Consider the following 24,616-nt stretch of genomic DNA (forward strand, 5'->3'; position numbering starts at 1 on the left):
TTAAATACAAGAAATCCAGGAATGTGGTTTAGACAACAAAGACATTCTAAATACTGGGGACGTTAACTTAAAATTCTACTAAGTAAAATCAGAATTTGGTGAAGATTTTGGAAGATCATGTACGCCAAGACTCTTCATACTGTTCAGATGTAGATTGGACAGAACATTCAAATTTGCGTTAATCAAGGAACAATTCCTCTGCTGTTCTTTACCTGGATGTACAGTGATATTTTTTTTTCACATCCCAGTGGCATCAGCACCTTGTGCTTGAGTCCAACCATTTTTTTCCATCATTGGACTTTAAAGAGAATGCATGTGCAGAGATAGGAAAGTTATTTTAGGAGGTGGCGCAGGGGGCGGAGACGCAAATGTGATGGAGAAAGGGGGAACTGTAGGAAGTGTACAGCAAAATAGTTCATTTCCTTATATTTATGAAAGGAGTGAGTTCCCACACATTATTTTTGACCAGAATTGTGTTATATTTTCTGAAGAACCCTTGAGAATCAGTTGATACCAGGGACAGATACCTCATTGAGCCACTGGAACCTCGCCTTTTCCATAATAAAATGGTTTAGATTTGTTTTTCCAGGGTGCTATGTGTAAGAAAAATTTTACCATGTTTAGGAAGAAAAGGAATTCTACTATATCTTACAGAACTAAAGCATACTGCTTTTATTCAATGGCTAGTTGTTTAAATTTAAATAGCGCTTCCATGGGACAGGAAGAAAAATACTGATAAGAAACAATGTAGTCTAATGGTAAAGATCTTATGATTGTGAGCTTTTCAGTGATTGTTCTAATAATTCACGTACTTTCATAACAGAACAAGATATCTTTGACTTAGAAATGAAGGGTGGATATTATTGTATAAACTACTTACAATGCCTTTCAAGCTTTTTGTTTAGATGCTGTTTAAATATGCAGCTCAAATCCCACTATCACTAAAGTGAGTGATGCAGCTTCAAAGAGAGCAAGAACACACTCGCTTTATCTGATCTAGTGGATATACAATGGGACAATGGACACAAGAACATATTTATTATTTCAAATGTAAACTTAAGGATAAGAAAGGAATATATCGGATTGCTCTGTTTTCCCTGTGGGGCACACCTAGTAAATATTGTAACATGTTTTTTTAATGAAGGTGAAATTGCAGGTTTTGTTTGCAACCAGATCTCTTTCAGGAGCTTCAGCCACATTTGTTTTTAACTAGATGTCCACATTTCATTTCTGTTGAAAAAGCTAATATTATATGGCCTAAAACTTAAAGCTACTGTCCTAAATCTTAGTATCACCAAAGTGATTAATAGAATACTGTTACATAGATAACCCATTAATTTATGGCAGCCCATTTAGAAGTTCAGATACATAGACAAAAAAGAATCTTTACATGGTCTGATACTAGTTGCAATACATTCTTAATGAAGGAAAACTGACCAAAAATTTGAAATTGGGTTTCTCTTTACCAACAAAGTTATCTTTCCTAGAAATTCCAGGGAGAGTTCATTTGATTACCATTGTAGGTCAAAAATAAGTAATTTTTAGATGAACTAAAGGCGAATGATTGGCATGATTCTCATATGCGTTACAGAATAATATGTGCTTCAAGTTTCTTGTAGATGGTAGTTCTTTTTTTAGTCCTATTCAAAGTTGCTTTGGATCTAGTCTGATTAGTATGTTATCCCCTGATTATTTGTGATTTCACTTTGTTTCATTACATCTGTGCAGTGTAAAAAAAGGATACTGTCCTTAATCTATAATGGTCAGATACCCTGCCAGTGGCCTTAAAGAAAATTCCATTGGCTTTGTGCAGATTATAAGGAAATAAATTTCCTTACAAATTGAAACGAATTTAGGAAGACTAAATCTATTCAGGCAGTAAGATGTACTACTTTTTTTTTTTTTTTTCTTTTTTTTTTTTAGCAAAAAGTAGTTGTATAGCCTCTTGATAAGTGTTTCTGTGGCTAGATAGATAAGATGTATGTTTTATAAGCCTCTGACACAAGCTGTTCTGCTGGACTATTTGACACAGCAAAAAGTGAAGTACTGGCAAGTTTGCAAATAATGCACTTGCTTATGTCTTAATAAAGCCCATTTTGAACCCTGTGAGACTCTGAAGATAGGAATAGCATATAGCAATATATGCTTTGGAACTTACTCAGTACAACGATCAGAGCTCCTGTTATAGGAATAATTATTCTTGCTCAGACAAGGAACAGGAAAGGTTCTAAAATTGCTAATGGGAATCTTGGAATTGGATTTCTTACAGATTTCTTTGGTCGTCTTAGCATTTTATTCATTATTGCATACTGAAGCTTACTAGGAAATTAGATTATTTATTATTATGTTATATTTATTATTATACCCATTGTAATACAACTAAGTCTGTATCTGATTCAGTTTCCAAATATAAAATGTTTTACATGTTTTTTCCATTCAGAAAGGTGTATGGTAGTGAATATGACACTATTACTTTCATTTATATATATACTGTTATCTATTAAGTTTCCCATCATATGGATTTTGTGCAATAAACTGTAAATTTAACTTGGAGCATATTACCCTGGCATTTAAATGAGCCTGTGTATGTGAAGCTTTCAAGCCCCATTTTTTTTTGTTTTTTTGTTTTTTTTTTTTTTTAACTTTACTAAAAATCTTTACTAAGATTTTTCAGTTTTAATTTTGTTGATCGCTTCACTAGTATCACGTTCCCTTAGATGCTGCAAAGTAGTTATACTGTAGCATAAATGATGATAAATATAGTAAAATACTTGTGGTTTTTTTTTTTCTTTTAATCATTGGTAAAGACATACTCTAGTCAGAAGACACATAATTAGAGTAAGTCTTTTGAATAAAGACATTTTTATGATACTTTAGATCAGTCCTTTAATGTCCCTGTGATAGATCCTGTGCTGGTGTAAAGTAGTGGAACTGTGTAAGATGACATCTTCTAGTGATCTAACAGTAGGAACTCCTACCACATCTCTTGAAAAGTCAGAGAATAAGAGTAATTATACTTTTAAAAGACTTATTTAACTAGACATCTTAGTCCTTCAAATTTACCCATTATCCTTCTTCAATGTAGACCTGTCCAAAATAATGGCATTACACAGAAAATTAAACCTTTGTCCGTGTCATCACTTTTCCCTGGTTTCATCCGTAGATGACCAGTGTATGTCATGTATATCCAGAGTAATGTAAGGTGGAGCAAATGTGATATTTGAGCCAGTGTATATCACTCTAGTGCCAAATTTTAGCTGATAGTTTTTTTTGGTATTTTTACGGTTTTTATTGAAATCTACAGTGTTTGCAAATCATGGGATAATCAGAACACATGGAAATATATGGGTGTAATTATAGGAGAAAGAATTCTACCTTCAGCATCTTAACTACTGCGAAAACACATAAGACTGCAGACAGCTCAAATTTCAGATGTTGTGGTGTTTGCAGGGTTGACAGTCATGGGATAAAAGTTATCTTGTTTTCACCAGTAAACCAGAGAACTTTAATATATATATATCATTTGCACATGTTGTCAAGACAATTTCAAGGTAGTTCCATGTACTAACAAAAGAAATAGTAAAATACTTTACTGAATTCAGTTCAGCCTACTATATTTATTGTATGCAATAGGAAAGTTTCAGGCTTTATCTGAAGCTATATTCTGCAGGATTACCGGTATGCATATGCACACTGAAGTTAATCCTTCTGGAAATAATAACAAAAAATAAAAATAATTTAAAAAAAAAAAAAAGAAAAGAAAAAGGAAGTCTTCACGTCTCTACGTAAGTCTGTACAGCTCAAAGCAAAAATTTATGTTGATATTTTTGAGAAGGTATAAAGTATTCAGATTTTTTTCCCTTTTAATGTTAGCTACATGTGTAAGGGCTAGACTAAGTAAGTGATAGTTTTTCCTTAAAGTTAAGTCCTCAAAGTAGACTCTAGACGTTAGGGTAATTTACCATAAAATACACACATCTTGAAGAAAGGTCAGAATGAAAGGTTTCTAGAAGTGGGCTGTAGAAATGAATTGGTTATCATGTTATTACACTGTGTGAAACATTGTATTTTTACTCAGAGAGGGAGAGACATGCTGACTGCTGCAAAAACTGTAAGGAAGAAATGCATATTGGGACCACCGTGGTTGGAGGAGAGGCTTGATTGTTACACAAATTCTATATTTGATCACCCCCATATTTCCTTCATTGAAACTGGAAGTTATAATAATCATATTTTGCAGGACTCAGATCTTATTAGTGGATATTAGACAATGTTCTGAATCCGATGACCAAATCAAATGTCAAAAGGTAGAGAACAAACATTTAATTTCTGATTCCTAATTGAGTTTAGGTGAGTAGTGCATTGGAAGTGAGCAGGAAGCTTCTCTGAACTGGGGATGTTCTGGAGGTGGACAGATACAGAAATCTGTCACTTCTGTCAGTGCACATACCGCTCTAGTTTCAGCATCAGAAGTGTTTGGTATGTCAGTTTGAAATTTGAATGACTTGGTTTCATGCAGTTCTTCCATGGGGTTCCTTAGGCCTTTGTGAGCTTAGTCCTAATCCCTTGTCTGATGCTAGAAAACTAGTTAGTTATTAAGTTTAGCTTTCCTGCCAAGTAGCCATACACTCCTAAAAAGGCAAAGATGTCATAGGATGGGTATTTTATTCCAGGGATAGATACAAATAATGCCTTGAACAGATTCCCCTGCTTTGTCTATTTCTTCCCACCACAATTCTTTCATATGCTTATAAATATGATTTTTTTTTTTTTTTTTAAATCACAGTATCACAGTAAGTTTGGGATTGGAAGGGACCTTAAAAGATCGTCTAGTCCAATCCCCCTGCTGGAGCAGGAACGCCTAAGTGAGGTCACACAGGAACATGTCCAGGCAGGTTTTGAATGTCTCCAGAGGAGGAGACTCCACAACCTCCCTGGGCAGCCTGTTCCAGTGTCTGTCACCCTCACTGAGAAGAAGTTTTTTCTCAAATTTAAGCGGAACCTCTTGTGTTCCAGCTTGATCCCATTACCCCTTGTCCTATCATTGTTTGCCACCGAGAAGAGCCTGGCTCCATCCTCATGGCATTCACCCTTTATATATTTATAAACATTAATAAGGTCCCCCCTTAGTCTCCTCTTCTCCAAATTAAAGAGACCCAGCTCCCTCAGCCTTTCCTCATAAGGGAGATGCTCCACTCCCTTAATCATCTTTGTTGCCCTACGCTGGACCCTCTCCAGCAGTTCCCTGTCCTTCTGGAACTGAGGGGCACTGGACACAATATTCCAGATGTGGTCTCACCAGGGCAGAGTAGAGGGGAAGGAGGACCTCTCTCGATCTACTAACCACCCCCCTTGTAATACACCCCAGGATGCCATTGGCCTTCCTGGCCACAAGGGCACAGTGCTGGCTCATGGTCATCCTGTTGTCCACCAGGACAAAGTAACTATAACTTTACTGATAATTATTTGGTTTGTTCCCAGCTTTATACTACATTAACATCACCTCTTCATCCCAAATCAGATTGTAGAATTTCCCTCCTTGTTATTTCTTTTTCTAATTAACTTACTAGTTTATTCAGAATGTGGCAACTTACATTAAGATGTTGCAATTGTGATGTAATTGAGAAACACCACTTTTCAGGTAATTTGTCAAATAGATAAAATGTATGTGACTATCTAACGCTCAGTTGCAAAGCAATGGAAATGTTCTTTGCTTTTGATTAGAATGTTTTGGGCTTTTGTTTTGACAGGTTCCTCATTGATACATAAAGGATCTGTAGCATTCACTGATGATCTCACAAGTGACTTATGTCTTGTCCTGTTGCCCATGTTTTCTTGCTTTACTTCATCGGTTATGTCATTCTTTGACGCTTTTCCTATTGCATACTCATCACTTTTCTTATCTCTTTCCACATTTGTTTCCTTGTAGCATTGCCTCATTCAGTACCTTACACCCTCCAAGTTCCTTGACAGCTTCTAGATTCATTCCTTTTTTTCTTTTATGTAAAGGTTTTGTTTAGCTTTTGATTTATTTTCCTTTTGTACCAGTTCCTTTCCTGCAATTTCAGCTGTACAGTGCTTTTTCAGTGGTATTAACAATTCCCCATGTTTACTGGAATACAAACCATTAAGATTTTTCACAGTCACTTTCTGGGATTTTGTATTCCTATTTCTAGCATTTGTTATTACATCTGGACTTCAGTTCTTGTTAAACACAACTGCATTTGATCCAGGACATGCACAAGTTTTAAATATACTGTGTTCATCTAATCCAAACTTATTTTTCAAGTAGTTTCTCCAGTTCTGCATGCTGTTCCTGCTCTTTCTCCACCTCACCATACATGACTTGCCCCTTCTTATACTGCTTTTTATAATTTCTTTAATTCATACATAAAAAGAAAAAAAATGTCCATACTGCTAGTACTTTTAGCATAAATCATTGTCAAATAATAATTTTTGACATTGCTCAAAGTAGGTGTAGAGCTTGTGCTAAAAACAAGGGAAGAAATATTTACCCCTTGAAACTCTGTTGACATAAAGAGAATTGCTTTGAACTCCTGTTTCAGAAAATCTCTTTTTCCCCTTGTTATAAGTTACATGTTAGCAATGTAAATTTTTCTTAGATTTATTGAGTCTTTTTATCATTTCAATGTTAAAGGCACTGGTGATATTGAAGATTATGAAAACACATGGCTAACCAAACATACTTATGCCAGGAAAGTATGTGAAAATAGAGCAATATTTGACCTTTTTTTTTCTATTGTGTCAATACTACTATTTTAGCAAAATTTCCTGACATTAATGAACTTACTCAAAATAAACTCACCTTTCAGAGGCAGCAGGTTAGGCTGACTTGGGCCTAAAACAAAGGGAAATCGGTTTCATTCAGAACTTCATATTATGGTGTCTTACTGTCAGTGAATTAAATATGCTAAATGTCCTTAAAAATAACATAACATCTTTCATATTAAGATACTATAATTTTCCATTAAAACATCATGTATATTGAAAATTAACACCTTTCCCTTCATTAGGAAGGCTGAGAAAAACATTAGGATTTATAATTTAAGTTTTAATTCAAATAATATTGCCTAAAAAAAGAAGCTGCACTTTCCTATGATGGGTATGAACATTAAAAAATGTGCAAGTTTCAAATTTTGTTGGTTTAGGTAGAATTAATACTTTTTTGCCAGTAATACATCATTCTTCTGCAGTGTTTACTTTACTCTCTTTATATTTTTCTGTTTGTATATTTATTTTCTAAGTTTTGGAAGAGGAACTAATGATGTTATTGCTACAGAAGACCAACTGCAACAGTCTTCATGCGACAATCCTGTTTGGTTTTGATGTGTCTGTCTTCAGCTTCTGTAATTTTTTCCTTCGTCATTGAGTTTTCACAACGGGAAGAGTCAGCTCTATGGTAAGCTATAATTACAAATCCTTACAAATTTTAAGAAAAGCTGTTGTTTACACCTCTAGTAATCACCTGAGCAAGGACTCAGTGAAAGATGTTAACTGGAACACCAGTTTTAATCTGATTTCCCACTGGGAGTGTTAGCCCCAGAAAACACTAATATTTTTAATGTGCTCATTCCAATGTTTCTTAAAGCTACTAGCAGGATCTGTAATAGAAATACGTCAACAGCAAGCAGGATTCCACGTAGCCATAGTAAATCTGAGGAGTCCGTAAATCCTTTACAGGTTCTTGGTATAGGCAGGAAGGCCTTCTCTAGGGTTCAAATGAAGCTAAAGTAGACATGCTCTGAAGAAAACCAAATAATGAAGACAATTCTGAGAATGTGTTCTTGAGTGAATGTGACTGTTTGTTTGTAATATGTTGTAAACATGAAGGGATAAAAGGGAGTGTCTGAATGAGAACTATTGTTAGGGAAAGCAAAACTCACTGCAGAATAGGAAAAAACAACTAAAGAACTAAAACAAACTAAGAAACAAAGGGTAAGCAGGTGCAGAATTTGGAAAAGGAAAAAAGTTGAAGTTTATTTAAACTTTTTAAAATTTAAACCCAGACATTTAAAAGTAAATCTGTTTCCTTTTTGTTCTGCATAGCCAGAATATAATTTACACCGATTTACTCCCCTCCTGTTTTATGCTTCAAGCTGCCAATTTGCAACTGGCAGTGATTCATTTTGATGATGAAAGGGTCATTTTCTTCTAATTTTGATTTGCCATCTTTTTCTTTGCTTAACTCTTATATGGGTCTCTACTTCCTTACTTAGGTGGTTCAATAAGAATTTAGAAACTTTATATATTGTAGGGTTTAGCCTTAAAAAATGGATACTGTGATGATTATTTCCATTGTTATTAGGAAAATAAGCAATCACTTAGTCCAAGCCACAGAGGAGGCAGACATGTATAATAACAAAGTGCTTCTGCCATGAAATATTTGTATTTTGAAGGGACTGAATAATAAGCGAATTGTTGTTACTACGTTTAAGAATGTGGGATGAAGAACAGAGCAATGAGGTGACTTGCCTAATGGTTTGGGTCTGAGCTGGGAACAGAATCCAGCCTGCCCGACTCCCCAGGCAGGGCATTAAAACAGGCTGCCCTTCCCTCCTCTGTGAGCAATATGTGTGAGCTGCCTGCTGAACAGTCTGGATTTGATGAAGTCTACACTGTATTTTGCTTAATAGTGTTTTACCATAATAAGGGTCTATTTTAAAGAACAAATGTTGTAACTCGTTAATGGTAAATTTTTTATGGACTTGATGTGTCACTGCCAAAATTATACTTCTTCCTAATGGAAGTGGCTATATCATGTCAGAAGACGCTGGTGTTTATTTTTCAGGAAATAATTACCAGAAAATGCTGTACAAAATGTTCTTTCCTATGCATCCCTTGTTAACATTTACCCCTGAAACACATGGTCTAGGTATGAAGGAGTGAAAATACATGGTCTAGGTAGGAAGGAGTGAAAATACATTTGTCACCTCTAATACATTTTGAATACAGATGTAAAAGTCCTTTTTTTGTTAGTATTGTCTAGTGTGTACTGCAGAGAACCCACCCTTTAAAACCAGCCATGGTGATATGATAATATACGTCCTAAGGAAATGCTCTTAGAATTTACCTCTATATAATAAATTCTCCAATAATGGATTAGAATGCAAGCCCTGCTGGAGGCTGAATGGGGTAGATTTTAGCCTGAGAGATAGAAAACTTGGAAAAACCTGCCTGGCATGCTGTCTCTTTCAATTTGCTTTAAGAAAGGTATGTTCAAGGCAGAAACAAAAAAAGTACCTAAAATGAAAAATTGAACTAAACAGTGTTTAGAACACACTGCAACTCCAGAAGGAGAATAAACTTGTTACCTAATTCCACAGAAAGTGTATAGAAAGGAGGGCTGTACGATATGTAGAGATGGGGGGTTAAGTGTAACCTCCTTTACTTAGTACAATAAGTATGATAAAAGTTGGAGTTTGCACATTACATGTTCCCAGATGTGTCCTTAAGCTGTCTTTAATGAACGTCATTCTCATTAATTTATACGTGACTTACGTGCAGATAACAGTAAGATAATTGAAGAAGTTCTTAATTTAGAAGCAGTTTATCTGGTTATTCCACATGAAGTGGCAGGGCTATAAATTGTTAAAATCAGGACATTTAACAGCAATAACTGCTCATCTCCAGTGGTGAGCCATCGCTTTCAATCAGAGAGGGCCTTTGGGGTGGGAGGGAGGAGCCTCGCTGTTGTCTAAAGGAGGAAAAGGACCCTGCTTTTGAAGGATTTGCCCATTTATTTTCCCAGGGCAATAAGACAGTAAGATGTATGAAGCTAATTTATCCTTTCACGGACGGCATACCAAGAGAGAAAAAGCCTTCTTTCTGCTACTGCTGAGTTCAGGGATTTTTCACGTTTGTTTTCAGGACACCTGCCATCCAAAAATTAGCTTTGTGCAAAAGGTTACCCCTCTTCTCATTAATTTATATAGTTTTCCTGGGTTCATTCCTGAATTTGCTTTCAATTGTCTCTAATTCCTATTTTAACGGTTGTGTGTGAGCAACCCAGGATTGCAAAGCAACCTGTGCAGTAATAGATTTTTTTCACCATTGCCATGCAAAAATCTTTTAGATGTTGAGAAGTTCTCAGACTTCAGTATAAAACTACATAACCTGTCTGCTTCCTTACTGGAGTTTGCTCCAGTTACATCTTGAATATTAATCTTTTGAGTAGACAAAATTATTTGCAAATTTTTATATCTCCTTTGCTTTTATTTTTTTTCAGTCAACCTGTGGTTCCGGTCTAGCTGCTTTATTTGTTTCCTTTAGTAAAAACAGACTTTCTGCTATAGCTTGTTTTGGTTCTAGTGAAGCCTCATAAAAATTGATTTGTTAGAAATAGTACTTACACAATTTCATTGCAAGATAGAAACATAGATAAATTTGCAGTATAGGAAGGGTATATAAAACTACTCATCTTATTAAAGTTTTCTGATAACTCTTCTTATACGATTGAAATTTCTGATGCTTATAACCTTACAAAAACACTTTTTAAAATTTATTTTGTTTTATAGATACCTGTCTCGGTTTGAGATTTCATAAAAAATGCATCCAGCGTGTTCTAGGCATTTCTGAGGAGCTGGAAAATGTGCTGAATTCCAGAAGAATTTCAAAGGTGTCCACTAAGTTTGAAATCTCTCCAGAGATGACCGCAAGTATTGATGAAACAGTAGGTATTGTGTTTGGGGTTTGTTTGGTTTTTTGTTTTTTTTTTTCCCCCCTTTCCAAAATTGAGCGGGGTTTTAACCATAGTCCATTCCAATAGATGCCAAAGCCATTTTTTAACTAAAGTTGATAGTTTAACAGTTAACTCATTACCCTGTGTGCATTTTTTTTGTATTATGTCCAACCTGAAACCTATTATTATTTTACATTTCCATTATGGTTGCACACACAGTCCTCAGCTGATTTTTGAGTGTGCTGTGCTCAGTATAGCACAAGCACCAACAGTCAGTGTCTGCCAGAAAGAGTCATGAAATTCTGGAAGTCCTAAGCCCCCTTAAAAAACCAGGCCTTTTCACATCACCTCACAGAGGGATCCTCTAAATTATGATACTTAAAATTACTTGTAATGCCATTAAAAAAAAAAAGAGTAGTTGAACTATTAGTATTATTCTTTCAAGTTTCTGGAGTGGTAACAAGAGACCTCATAGATTCTGTACTCATTTCTTTACGTACTGTATTTACAGCAGTGATGAACAAAACTTCAGGGTTCTTATCTGTTTTTCCAAGTCATATTCACCTCTGAAGTATGTATCACTACCTAACTTTTTAAAATTATTTTTTTTTAAACAATTATTTGTTTTTAGCAGCAGCATATGAATTCCTGTGAGTTTTGCAGTAATTTTTAAATTTTAACTTTCCTCAAAAAGTATGTAAAGAAGTCTCCTGGGATATACACAACTCATGCAATGGGATATTGAGCTGCTGCTGTAAAAGTTAAAGAGCTGAAGAAATCAAACCAGCCAGGTAAATGGTATCTTGTATTGACAAAGCCTGAATTGCAATATATTGGTGTTTTTATCCACGAATTTTATTACTGGAGCTACAGTGAACTCAACCAAAGCTTTTGGTGATTTCCATAAATTATGCCCTGGTTTCCGCACAGTCCTGTTTTCAGTTTTATAAATCAGAGCCCAGTCAGTGAGTTCTAGCTGTTCTGAGAAATGGTGCCATAAACTCTTTTCACACCCAAAATGTCTTGCACGGAGCAGAGAGGTGAAGAGTATCAACTGCAGTATATAGAGCAGCTTACGACACATTTATTGGAGATCTAGGATCTGCTCTCTCTTCCATTATGAAATAGAATTATTCATACATTTATGGAAACACTTTTCATAATTTTTGCAAAGTGGAACAGTTTCAACAGGCAAAATTTTCACCCAATCAAGGGATAATATTCTGAGGGCTCTGTACATTTCTTACAAGTGGAAAATACTTTGAGATGTAATCAAGGTTTTATAGATTAATAACACACCCCCTGCTTCTTTCTGCTATAAAGAAATGGGGTCATCTGATCAGAGGTGGTCAGAGATTTCATTAGAGAGAAGTATTTATGTATTTGAGTTGCTTTACCAAAGTTCTATCATTAACATGCTGCAACAGTTGCTATAAATATCAGGATTGCAGAAAAAGGTTTAAAAACCTAAATGAACTGTAAATTAAAGAGTAAGAAAGAATGAATAACTGAAGTAACTGAGTACATTTCTATTTTTTTTTAAAGCAATGGAACTTTTAAATGTGTGTATTGGCAGTATTTCATAAATATGCATGTTCAATAACTATATAAATAATAGTATGGATGAGCCTTAACTTGAGTGAATTTCATCTCTTACTGTTATCCTAGTAGTTCACATTTTTTGATCTTCAGCATTTTGGACCCAGTTTTATAATCTTTTCCACACTAGTGAACAATCACTTTAGCAAATCATTTTGTTGCTGGAGTCAACAGAATTAATCATTTTAAAGATGTGCTCATTAAAGAGTTCCAAAAGTGAGCCCTTCAGCTTGCACTGTGTCTGACTAGAGAGTTCTCTTATCTTCCCTTTAAAGAGCATCGCAAGCTTTTACTATTTGCCGGGAAACCACTGCTCAAAAACCTAATGCATGTAATAAGTAAACAAGGAAATGTTAAGAAAACAGAAAAATGTTTGTGGAGCTGCCAAGTTATTTTAAGCTTTGGGAATGATCTCATAATATGGAAAAATAAAAAGGAACGTAAATTACTTATTTCGTAAAAAGTGAAAAATTACCAAAGTTGAAGTGGTATGATTTTTCTTCCTGGTAGAATTCCAAATCCTTTTGATGAATGATTCAAAGGAAAATGTTGTGCCTATCATGAAAAACCATAATCAATTATTAATTCTCAGATTTTTGCAAGTAATGTAATGTTTTTAGCAGTTTTCTCATTCTGGTGTATCAATCTCTCTGACACTGGGTAACATAAGCAGAGCAATAAAAGAAGTAACCCATTGTATTCCTGTCTCCACTCTCAAAGCATGAGAGAGGCTCTAACTGCGATCTGGTCACCATCCATCTCTTCTTCTTTCCAGCATTCAAAGGCATTTTCGTCAGATACCCTGACAGTCAGATTAGTCATCTGAGTCCTGTTCTCCCTTCATCTATGGTAACTAATTAATCAGTAAATGAATACATATATTAATATATTACATGCCTTGCTAACAGTGCATGAGGTCCTGTAATTCTTTTTCATAACTCTGTTCTTCTTGTTGTACTTTTTTATTCTCTGGATCACTTTTCATCTAAGATTACTAATTCTTCTTTCATTGATATCAGTAAAAAAAATATATATTTGATCTGGGGAATTTGTTGCTTAAAAAAAGCAGAATACTCTGGAGAATGAGTGAAAAGAATCTTGTTTTCCTGAGAATTATATGTTGGACAATTTTGAATTTCCAAAAACATAACTATCATCTGGTTCCTGGAAAAAAAAATCTTGAGTCATTACAAATTTATTCTTCAACAAACAGGCAAAGTTTAAACAAAAATAAAAATGCTGTTGACAAAGGGAAACGAGTCCCAAAGTTAAATTGCAAAGTTCGATGAGTACGTGTTAATAATATAACAATTCAGCATTTAAAGCAAATAGTCAAATGATAGTTTAGAAATCGTGGTTTTTTTCAGAACTTCCCTGGCTTTTGTTTTTCGTTACAGCTGGCTCCCAGTTGGTTTAGTATTGGACATCTATTTCTGTTTGAATTCTGAAGAATGCATTGGGAATTGTCAGATGATGGAAGATCACTCTCAGATGCCCTGAATAAATGGAAAAAAAGTGTGGGTTTGGAGCTTTCTGAAATACAGGTATGGTAAAGCAGAATTACATTACCACATGAAAATCTTCCAGGTTAAATTTTCAAAGACATAACCGTTACCACATAAAATGACATTGTCCTGTTTAAGTAAGATAGGAAATGAAAATACACTTTGACTTTTGTTCAATTAGATGCATGTCTTGGGAAAATTCACCTGAGGTACTTGACCTTTAAAAATCTGCGATTCAGTTGCTAAAAAGTCCATTTTATAAATTTTACTGCCTTTTGTCAAAGGGTGGGCACGTTTACGTGCTTTAGCTCTATTTTTACATTGGATAACTTGGTGGGTTTCCCATAAAGTCACTAAGAGCCTGTGAATGTTCAGTAGTTGTATCCATAACAAGGTGACAACAAGGGACACAGTTCTGAAACCGATGCTCGGAATGATTTGTACAGTTCTTTTTCATTCTTTGACAGAAATATTCCCTGCTTTTTTGGATCTCTTAGGACATATTGAGCACTACATATATTTAGAATGAAATCCTTTAGAATCAACATGCAAATATAAAAGGGTTGACGTAAAGGCACAAACTCTGACCTTTCACAACATGTCAGTTGGTGAGATCAGCTGATCAGTAAATTTGATCCAAAGCTTTTAAAGACACTTTTCTGAACATTTCAAAGCAACCTCTTTTTGCAGTGACATCGGATACCAAAAAAGCTGTTTTGATGTGATTCATATCCTGGTGTTTATAAATATTTTTATCAACTAATTACTAGTAACTTGACTAGAGTAACAAAAATTAGTTACTTTATTAATGGCTAGAATTTTCTGATTTTCTTGGTTGATTTGGTTTGGGTTTTTTTTTAGTTTAGTAGTTCTTTTTTTTTCTTTTTGGGTTTTGTGGTGTGGTGTTGGTTGGTTTTGGTTTTTTTGTTGGTTTGCTTGTTTGTTTTCTGCTAAAACTGTAAACTCTCCAGCGTAAAGGCAGTGTCTGTCCAGATCTGTCCTGATCCTTTATGGAGTTTTGAATATTCCAGAACACAAATAAATGGTCATACTAAAAAAAAATCTTCTACTTATTTAATCACTGATTATCACTATTAAGGTGGAGTTAATAACAGTTTTATGTGAGAGTTGGTTCTGGCTGAAAAGAAACCCTAACAATAAAAAGCACATCATCTCTTTCTGCAGCCAAATATTTGTAAACTGAAGTTGCTGAGAGCCTAAGTGGGAACAGTCATCTTGCAAACAGATGGGACAGTCCCATGTTTGTGAACTTTTGCCCCGAGAAGCAAGAGGGTAAAGGAAAGGAGGGAGGAGAAAAGACAAGAAATGCTCAGTAATTATTACTTGTTGCACAGTATCATAAAACTGACTTAAAAAAAAATTACTATTTGTATCTCTTTCTTCAAACAACTTAGTAAGGCAGGACTCAACTCTGGTACTACTTCATCATAGAAAAAAAACCCAGTTAATTTGTTTGAAGGAAAACTTGTTAGTCCTAAGACTTGCAATTTATGGTGTCATACTATGACATTTTCTTTCTTTTTCCACTCCTACATTTATACAATCCTAAAATTACATTCAGCCCTTTGAAGGCAACTGTGAGGCTGATGTGGCCCCTGGTGAAAAGGAGTTAGACAACCCTGCTCTACAACAACATCGGAAAACAAAAATTAGGGATGAAAAAAAATCAGACTCTGAAAGGTTCCCACTGATGACTACAAATCATGCATCCTCTGAGAATACTTTCTCAATTAGACCAAGCTAGAAAAATGGGCAGAGAAAATGCTTATAATTATTTATTCTTCTGTTTGAGTACTTACTCATTCTCATACTTTCATTTTTTTTCCCAAAAGGTAAATATAGGAAAAAACTAGCTTCTTTTTCTTTTTTTTTTTTTCTCAGAGCTTCCAAATAGCTGAGGTCCTCCATCATTCTCTGTTCTAAGCAAAACCATAATCCATCAAGTGGAAAAAGGCTATGTTCCAACAGCATCCCTGGTTAAACCACTTCAGTAAGCCACTTTCAGCTTTTTCACATGGACAGGTATGAATTCTTACTGCTATGTATAAAGAATTTGAAATGCTTTAGATTAAAATAAAGTGCAGTGAACTTACCAGCACTTATTTGCTGTTTTGTTATACGATATACACTAAAGTGGTTTATGCAGCTTAGAAGTATATAAAAAAATAACTGAACTAGTCAGTTCTAGTTTATTCCAGTTATAATTATTGTATCACAGCTCAACAGAACTGAAATTTAATTATAATTTAAGGTAAGATTTCTAGCCCTATTTCTGTCTGGTCTGGGTTATATCACTCTCCACTTGGCAATAAGTTAAGGGTGTAGGGCCATGTAGGAAGGGCTTTAATAGCAATAGCCAATACATTACCATTAAATCAACACTTAGAAATGAGTAATTCTTAGTAACTATGTAATTACTTTCTCCTTGGCTTAATATTTAATTAACACACAGTTACGATATCTGTGAAAGCCTAGTTTAGATCAGCTTAGTTATTTCTATATTAAAGCCCAAGAGATCTGAATAAATGTAATATTTTATTGATCACAAACATAATACTTCTTTCAGGAACTGAAATGCATGATGATTCATATGAACAAAGTGAAAATATAACACAACTGAAAAATAACTTCACATTTTTTCCATTTCATTCTTAGCGTAAGCAATAAATACAATGCTATAGCTTCTATTAATCTTATTTACATAGAACAATACTCAAATATTGCCTGGTTTCCAGCCCAAATGCTTCATGAAATGGAGTGCATGTTGCAGCATTCCTACAGCCAAATACTCTAGTAGATCATCACAATGAAAAAATATGTAGCATAAATGCTAACATCAAAACAAACAGGCAAAAAAACAACTGAGAGGACCCTGCAGTGGAGCATTTCATTAATTGAAGACAGTAGCATTAAAAAGAGATATTCCCTCTCATAGAATTACTAACATGCTGGTGTTACAGATACCAAATAAAGACAAACAGCCCCTGTAGATTAATAATAGAAATCCTCACTAAATAATTAAAAAAAAAAAAAAAAAAAAGAGCAAATAATAACAGATAACTCTTTGCATGTTCAAAAGAATCTCAGAGCCCCACCAAACGGGAGTTTCTTTCCATCCCAGAGGATAAAGGTGAGGACAACATTCTGTAAAGTAGAAAATAAGCCATGAGGATTCAGTATTAGGATTTCATTTTAATTTACTGTGACAGAAAGAAAACATTTTAAGAAGCTGACCCTTCTCTTGGTTGTGTAGAAGTGCAGAAGGTGAGGTAGGAAGAGAAAATAGGGAATTTATGCTTTCCAATGCCAAATAGCAAATAGGTTAGTTAACCTCCTGAGGAGAGGGAAATACAGGTCTCTTATGCCAAGTAACCCTCCACAGCCACACACGTTTTCTTGCACATCCAGTTGGACGTGTGTTTCTTTTCAAAAGTGAAAGACAGATGTGCGGCTAGCAGCATGTTGTGATTGTCCACCTAGAAGCAGGATGACTTCTGTGGAAAAACAATTTTCCCTCCTAAATTACCATTACAAGTTTCTCTAACAGATTAGGAGCGATTAGCGACTAGCACTTTGCAGTAAATGATAGAAAGTTATAGGCTATTACACTTCAACTGCTTAGCTGAGAAGGAAGCTTAATTCAAAATCTAATATTGTATCCCACTCTAGGCCATCACTTTTAATTATAACAACCCACCTGGTACCATTGAGATAATTGTCCGATAACATGCAGTAAAGGACTTCAGAAGACTTCTAAATGGACAGACTGATTCTCAGCTGGTATCCAGCAATTCTGAAAACTGAACTCAAGACAGATATATACGAGTTGGTGATCTGGTCCCCCAAGTGTAAAGCTCCTATACCAGAGTGGGGATTTTCTGCACCACTTATATTTTCAGAACATTCCACAGATTTTAAGTAACACTACACAGATCAGCAAGCAGAGTAGTAAGTAACCTCTAGTCATATTGTAGCAGATAATGTTGCTCTGTTCTTACAGTTTAAGAGATTACAACATCTGATTGCCAGATTTCACACTATTCTAAAAGTACAGAATCCACCCGATTTTCAAATCATTCCCATCAATCAACCAGACAGCCTTGCAGAACAGAAATCTTGATTTGTCCATCCTAGCTGAGATTCTACATTATGAAACTAAATCATTAATAAACCACTCTAAATTCTAACTCCAGACCTAAGAAATGTAAAATACAGAAAGGTGCAAGTGGCATGAACTTAGTGCATCCTCCTAATGTTCTTCTAAATACGAAGCATTTAAAGCCTTATAAAGTCACAAACCAATAAACACCGTGACAGCAAATTAACTAGATGCTAGTGAAGCTTACAGAAAGGCTACTGACAAAAATGTATACATGTTAAAATCAAGGTCTTCATACACAAAATTAAGTATTTAAAACTGAAGTGGTTTCAGAAAGAACTTTCCTTTTTTTGACTGACTGACATGCACCAGATATATATTAATTAGTGTAATAGTAACCATCATAATAATAATCTCCAGCACTTGCTTTTCTTCTGCTTTAATCTGTTTTTCCCCACTTGAAGTAGACTTGTCTGCAAAATAAACTAATAAAACCTTTTTCTACTTTTGTGATTTTTCGTAAGACTTTTCTAAAGTCACCTCATATCATGCTTCCATTCTTGAGGATTTTTGTCATTTCACTGAAAATGTCTACTATTTCTTTAAAAGCAAAAAGATTTCCAAAACCTTTGATTGCTATAAAGACACATTTTCTCAAGACCTTCCTTACAGGCTCCTCATTTTCAGTGAGACCATTATTCACCAGTAGAACCAAAGAAACAACTTACACTGTTCTAAGTTGCGTAACTAAGATAAGAGATTCAGAATCAAGCATTCCAAAATAATAATAAAATTCTCAAACCATAAATTTTTGAGTCTTTGTAAGACAAACTTTATGCTGGATGGACTAGATGACCTTTGGAGGTCCCTTCCAACCTAACCTATTCTATGAGTCTGTGATTAGTTTGATTAGTCTGAATATCATACACTGGCTTTAAAGGTAGTATATGTTATTTGTACTGCCATGTCTTGTGTGGTTTACTCAGACCAAAAAAAAGCGCTACAAAGTTAATCAAAACTTTGCCTCAAAGACGAAGGAATAAATCATCATTAACATAGCAAGGGAATTACTTAAAAATAAAACAAAACAACATGACTACAACAAATTCTGCACATGATCTTTTTGCAGTTGAGTAAATTGCTTAAGCACACAGTGAAGTTCCATCAGCTTCAATTATGTGTGTCTGGAAGGATTTATAGTTATTCAAGGTCCCACTTTTTGTCTGGCAGTAAGGCCTCATCAGTCTGGCCTGTGTTAAAGACAGTAAGAAACCTCCATAAACTTGAGGAGAAGGTGACACTCCTGTATATGCAAAAATATTTTAAATAAAATTGCTCAGAGCTTGCTGTAAACTATTATATTGCAGTACAGAAGTAAAGTCTCAGACTTGCACTGCTGTCTCTATGCTTGATTTTTAAATAGTGGAAATAAAACAAACTGGCCAAAACAAACCAAATTAAACCATTGATATCTTTGAGTCTGTTCCCTCAGACTTCTTGTTGGGCTTTTTGACAGTCAAATGCTGGACACAAAAATTACCCTAGACAACCTATTGTTATTATTGCACCTACTTTAAACATTTTCCTGTGTTCTGTTTTAGTTGAATTAAGACAATACAGTATGGTATTTACACTCAAAGATTCTATAGGGAAATGGCTTCAACACAACACAGTCTTATACAAACTTCCCAGAAAATAAGAAATCCTTCATTGATTCCCTTTGTACAAAAGTTGCCAACTTTGTCTACACAGTAGAAACTGAAGAGGCAAAGTTTGTATCTGTATATAAATGCACATACATATATAGATATATATGTACAGCTGTTCATACTATATAGATACACAGAAACACCAACAGATGTATATATGCATATATATACATACATATGAAAAACGTCTTGGTTTAGGTTGCATCACTCGGGAGAAAAACAACCCGTTCAGTAAAATCTTCTGGCCATGAAGTCACAAAATCAAATGTGGAGTCCATGAGCTGTAAGGGTAAAGCTGCCGGCATGGGCCGAGCCTGGGCAGTCACCCGTACAGCTTTTCCGTCTTTAAAACAACGCTCTCCATGTCATGGTAGCCCTTCCCATTCAAATGTTCACTGGTGCAGTCGTGGTTGTAGCTGTAGCCTTGCACATCGCTGATGGAAGAGACGGTGTAGGAAGCAGTGCGCATGGCATCCGAGTGGCTGAAGCTGTGCTCAAACTGGATCTTGTACTGGTTCCAGTGTCTTCTCAAAACAGCCTGGACCTGTGCCAGAAAATAAAAAGAAACGCATGTAAAACATTGGAAAGATATCACTGGCCTTCAGTCTCTAATGAATGAGCACGGTAATAAAAGTGGCTGAGCAAATTACGTAGTAAGGCTGAATAACCCTGGAAAGTGAGGTACCTACGTGTGAGCTGTTACATTGTACAACTGCAGTGTACTAGTTGCTCAGGAAAAGCACGGCTTACAGGAGGAGCAGAAGCAACACTATTTTCTGCTTTCTCCCCTGTGGACTGAAGTGCAGTGTGGACAGATAAGATTTGCAGGTGAACAAAAGGTCATTCCTGTTCACCCTTACATTCAAAAGGCCACATCCTCAGCAGCTGTAAATTCCTACACTCTCAAACCATAACTGACATTTGATATGGTTCTGGCACAAGAAAGCCTTTCTTAATTTCTGACCATATCTTAATCAAATTAATAGGACAATTTCCCGAACTCCATGTTTCTACCAGGGTTAAAAATAAAGCTGATAAAATAGCTGAAGGCCCCAGCTTGTTTACATGTCTCCGTTTGAAAGGATGTGATGTTTATGGGAGCCTTCCTCTTCTCAATATGGTTAAACACCTGTGCATGCTGGACTGATGAAGTCTCACATTCATGAAATTCACATGGAATTAGTTTTTCAGTGAAGATGCCAAGTGAGGAATGCTAAGAATGGTAATAGCTATTGTTTGTTTTTCAAAGAGATTTTTTTTTTCACGTTAAAAAACCTGCCCACATTTAATTTCTTCTTCAGCCAAACTCTGTACACAAAGTGTTCTTTTGGGGAGACAGTGATACCCAAATTTATCGAGCAGTGCACCCCTAATCACAGGTCTCATTCACCAGCATGACCTTCATTTCACTTTGTTACATACGAAAGAACTAAACAGAGAACAGTGATTCCCCCAGTTAAATGTTGAGATTGTGGATAAATAACTTTAGGATTTTCCATATGTCTTCAGGGTTTCTATTGTGTTTGCTTTACATTTCCTAACACAATGGCTTATTTTGTCTAATTTTACTCTGGCTTTAATTGTGAAAAATAAAAACAAATAGAAGAAAAGGGATGTAATTTTTAGACTTCCTGCAGTCTGGTCTCAGAATCCTCTCTTTAAAGGAAAAATTAATATTTTTTAAAGTCCTTATAAAGAAAATGAAAAAGGTAAGGGAAGAAGAAGTATGGCTATTTTTGATTAGTCTTCATAAAGGGCTTCCTCCAATCAGCTCTTTAACACACTAGTAGCTTGATGTTCAATATAGCACAAATTAAACAGCACAGTAGCCAACAAGGAGAAAAAACCAACCAAACAAAACCAAACAACCAAACAAACAAACCCAACCAAACAAACAAAAAAAACCCAACCCCCACAGACCCAAAAAACCCCACAAAACAAAACAAAAAACCAACCAACCAGACAATACGACCCCACCTACTAATAAAGGGATTGCATAATTCTATAATTCCCACAGACCTGAGATTATAATCTTTACTGCTACATTTCTATAGACCAGCAGAAGAAAAGAAAAAAACCCTAAACCCCACAAACCTTACATGGATAATACTGATCATTATTATCACCTGTTATTAATAGCTCAATCAGAATCTTTCTACTAATCTATCACAGAGCTGGGAGAAGCTTCCCCTCTGACTGCAGCCTGTGTCACCCCAAAGGCTGCTCTGGGCCAAATCCCCTTGGAAAACACGCTGAGACAGTGCAGAAGCATCGTGCTCTGTGGCTGCTGGGCCATCAGCAGAGTGCAAGTGTCCTTAGGGAAGTGCTGCCGCAGCAGATGAAGATGAAGGATTTGCACGTATGCCCTTGTCTGTAGGAGGTTTGTGACAAACTGCTGCAGTGCACGTTAGAATTGGATTCTACAGAGCATCCTGGGTTGTACTGCTCAAGAAGTCTGGAGCACTTTTAATTGCTAATACCCCACTAGAAAATCTTTGCTCCACTGTCACACAATGTTGATTCCAACATCAGCATTCACCCGTAAACCACAGAAGTGCTCACCCGCTCTCTCATGCCTCTCGTTCTGCACAGTCCCTAACAAAGTGTTGCTGTGACAGGCAATGGTAAAGCAGCATCTTGTACACAAGTAGCTTTGTTCAGGCGCTGGTATGACAGCAACAGATGTAGTGGCAGCAGAACACATGGCTGCCTGCAGGCTGGCATGCCAGAAGCAGCATCTTTTAGTAGACCAAGGAAACACTTTTTTTTCTGTGCAGATATTTTTTCCTAACTACGCTGTCATTCTCCCCATAGATTCCCTTACTGATACAGTTTTTTATAAAGCAATAAATCCCTTCTAGAACAAGGTGTAATTAAAAAAAAAGTGAATAGTAGTCATTGAAGTACTGAAGCCCAAACTGGTTTAAAAAGCATAAATTTCCACTCTATAAAGAGCAACTACAGACTTGTAAATTTAGCTGGCAAAGTCAAGGCGTATGGTCTAAAAATTAACTGCTTAAATTAACGTCAAAATGGCTAAATCTCCCTTTTAATATCCTGCTGGCAGATGTTCAAGTAGTAACATGCTCATCTTTTAGCACTGATCACTCCATGCTAAATCTAGGGATACTGAATTAATGGGATGTCTCAGGTTTGCTTCTCGTACGGAGCAGAAGAAAGCGTGTAAAAAGTCTGAGTTTGTAGCAATGAAGCACTAACAGAAACTGCTCTTACTGATTACATAGTATTTTAAAATTATGGTTCTGAATTTAGCAATAAAGTAGCCTCAGAAGATGCACAGGGATGAAAAGACAGAACTGAGCAGTGGACAATGTTGTTTCACAGAAACTGCAGAGATTTCAAGGCGTTTCCCCACCATTTTGCACTGGAGCAGAACTAATTGTCTGCTTGATTTTTTCCAAATATCAGTTTTTAGAAGGCAATCTGAACTATAACATTTAGAAGGAAAGTGTGTGTGAAATGTGAAAGCTGAACATGGGCAAGCAATCAAATCAGATCCAGAATGTTTAATGATGTGTTCTGCTTTGAATCAAATATATAAGCAGAGACTTGAACCTGGATCTATGTTATGTTAAAACCAGACCAAAAACACTGTTCTATGCACACTAAACTGTGAGAAAATCTCTCTTCATCTTTTCTGCCTCCTTGGCAAAAAAATAATTGAGATTTTCACATTTCTTGAGGGTGGAAATAAACCTCAAAAACTCATAGAAGTTTCATTGCAATTCAGTCTGCTTCGGACTGAGGAAGAGGAGGAAGCGTGATCTGCATGAATCAATTCTAGTATTAGCCAAACAATTACCTGTAAGTAAATATTACTGCCCAATAACATTATATAATTGCTCTGATACAATTTTGTAATATCTGATAAAAGAAAGTAATGGTTCAGGCACATAAAAACATCTGGTTACTCCCACACATCTGCTTACAGCCATATGCTGCAACTGCACTAAACACAGAACAAAGGAACAAACAGATGTGTAGGAATAAGCGTAGAATTGTAATTGCTCCTCTGCCAAAAGTGCTGGAAAAGTACCAGTTAGTGTTTTGGTGGGGTGTTTTTGTTCATTTGGGTCTGTTTGTTTTTTTTTTTTTTTTGGGGGGGGGGTGCGTGTGTTTGCAAGTAAGAGCAATATTAGCAATTTTGTAGCCTTTTGCCCCTTTGATCTCTGATACTGTACGGCCATGTCAGTGTACAATATGTCACTGAAACACTGGAATCTTCTACTTTAAGAATAAAGAAGTTTGTTCTTGGAATTGACCAATGATGGTTTCTTAAAACTGCACTTCTTATTCAACACAAATTTCTGACCCAAGTACAATAAGCTATTAAGTTCTGATTTTTAGACTGATATTTTTCAGCTTTGCATTAAAAAATAATTGTCTAAACTTCAGCCTAATTTTTTCCTAAAGAGCTGACATAAACCAATGTCCCAGCAGACAACATGTGTACAACACACTTTGTTCCCGCTGCAGAAAGACCAGCTACAGGGACTCTCCAGGAGCACAGATGCTACCCAGCTTCTAACACAGACAAACAGACCTTCTGGGTGTTTTTTAAAATTATTACCTCTTGAATTGCTGAAACAAACAAAAACCATATAAAACAGGAAAAGTAAAGTAAATACAATAAAACCAGTTACTCTACCTCTCCATTGAAGAAGCAGAAAATGGTAGCCACCAGCAGACCCTGTAAAATAAAAACATTCTGTTTTATTTCACGTGCATAGAAATTTTTCCAGGTTTGAGATAACTAGAAGTTACAGTATCACAGTATCACAGTATGTTTGGGATTGGAAGGGACCTCAAAAGATCATCTAGTTCCTGATAAGAATAAGAATATGTAGTACAAATCTAAATTGGGTGAATTACTTCCAAAAATGCATTACAAAAAATTATTGGGCCACCTTTCTAACCATGAGGTTTCTTTCCTTTAAGAAATGAATTCAGCATAAGGAGAAAG

General features: G+C 35.6%; 1 protein-coding gene and 1 long non-coding RNA gene across 10 annotated transcripts in view; one reads left to right on the forward strand and one right to left on the reverse strand.

Annotated features, from left to right (window-relative positions):
• LOC110360016 (uncharacterized) overlaps positions 1-24,616 on the forward strand; it is a 128,223-nt gene that overhangs the window by 96,273 nt on the left and 7,334 nt on the right. For 6 of the 8 annotated variants that reach the window (XR_010473702.1, XR_010473698.1, XR_010473704.1 and 3 more), the window contains 6 exons: positions 7,266-7,420; positions 10,536-10,690; positions 11,394-11,490; positions 13,074-13,147; positions 13,696-13,842; positions 15,706-15,846. This is a non-coding gene — a long non-coding RNA (uncharacterized LOC110360016). Of the gene's footprint in view, positions 1-7,265; positions 7,421-10,535; positions 10,691-11,330; positions 11,491-13,073; positions 13,148-13,695; positions 13,843-15,705; positions 15,847-24,616 lie in introns of all 8 variants that reach the window. The other 2 variants (XR_010473701.1, XR_010473705.1) reach the window with 2 other exon arrangements.
• The window catches only part of CALCRL (calcitonin receptor like receptor), a 64,456-nt gene continuing 56,180 nt past the window's right edge, over positions 16,341-24,616 (reverse strand). For both annotated transcript variants that reach the window (XM_065068924.1, XM_065068923.1), the window contains exons 12-13: positions 24,302-24,343; positions 16,341-20,176 (exon numbers count right to left, since the gene is read on the reverse strand). In XM_065068924.1, coding sequence (XP_064924996.1) covers positions 19,955-20,176; positions 24,302-24,343 — 264 coding nt within the window. In that variant the 3' untranslated portion in view covers positions 16,341-19,954. The remainder of the gene's footprint in view (positions 20,177-24,301; positions 24,344-24,616) is intronic.

The sequence above is a fragment of the Columba livia genome, chromosome 7 (genome assembly GCF_036013475.1).
Source record: "Columba livia isolate bColLiv1 breed racing homer chromosome 7, bColLiv1.pat.W.v2, whole genome shotgun sequence".
NCBI classification, from domain to species: Eukaryota; Metazoa; Chordata; class Aves; order Columbiformes; family Columbidae; genus Columba; species Columba livia.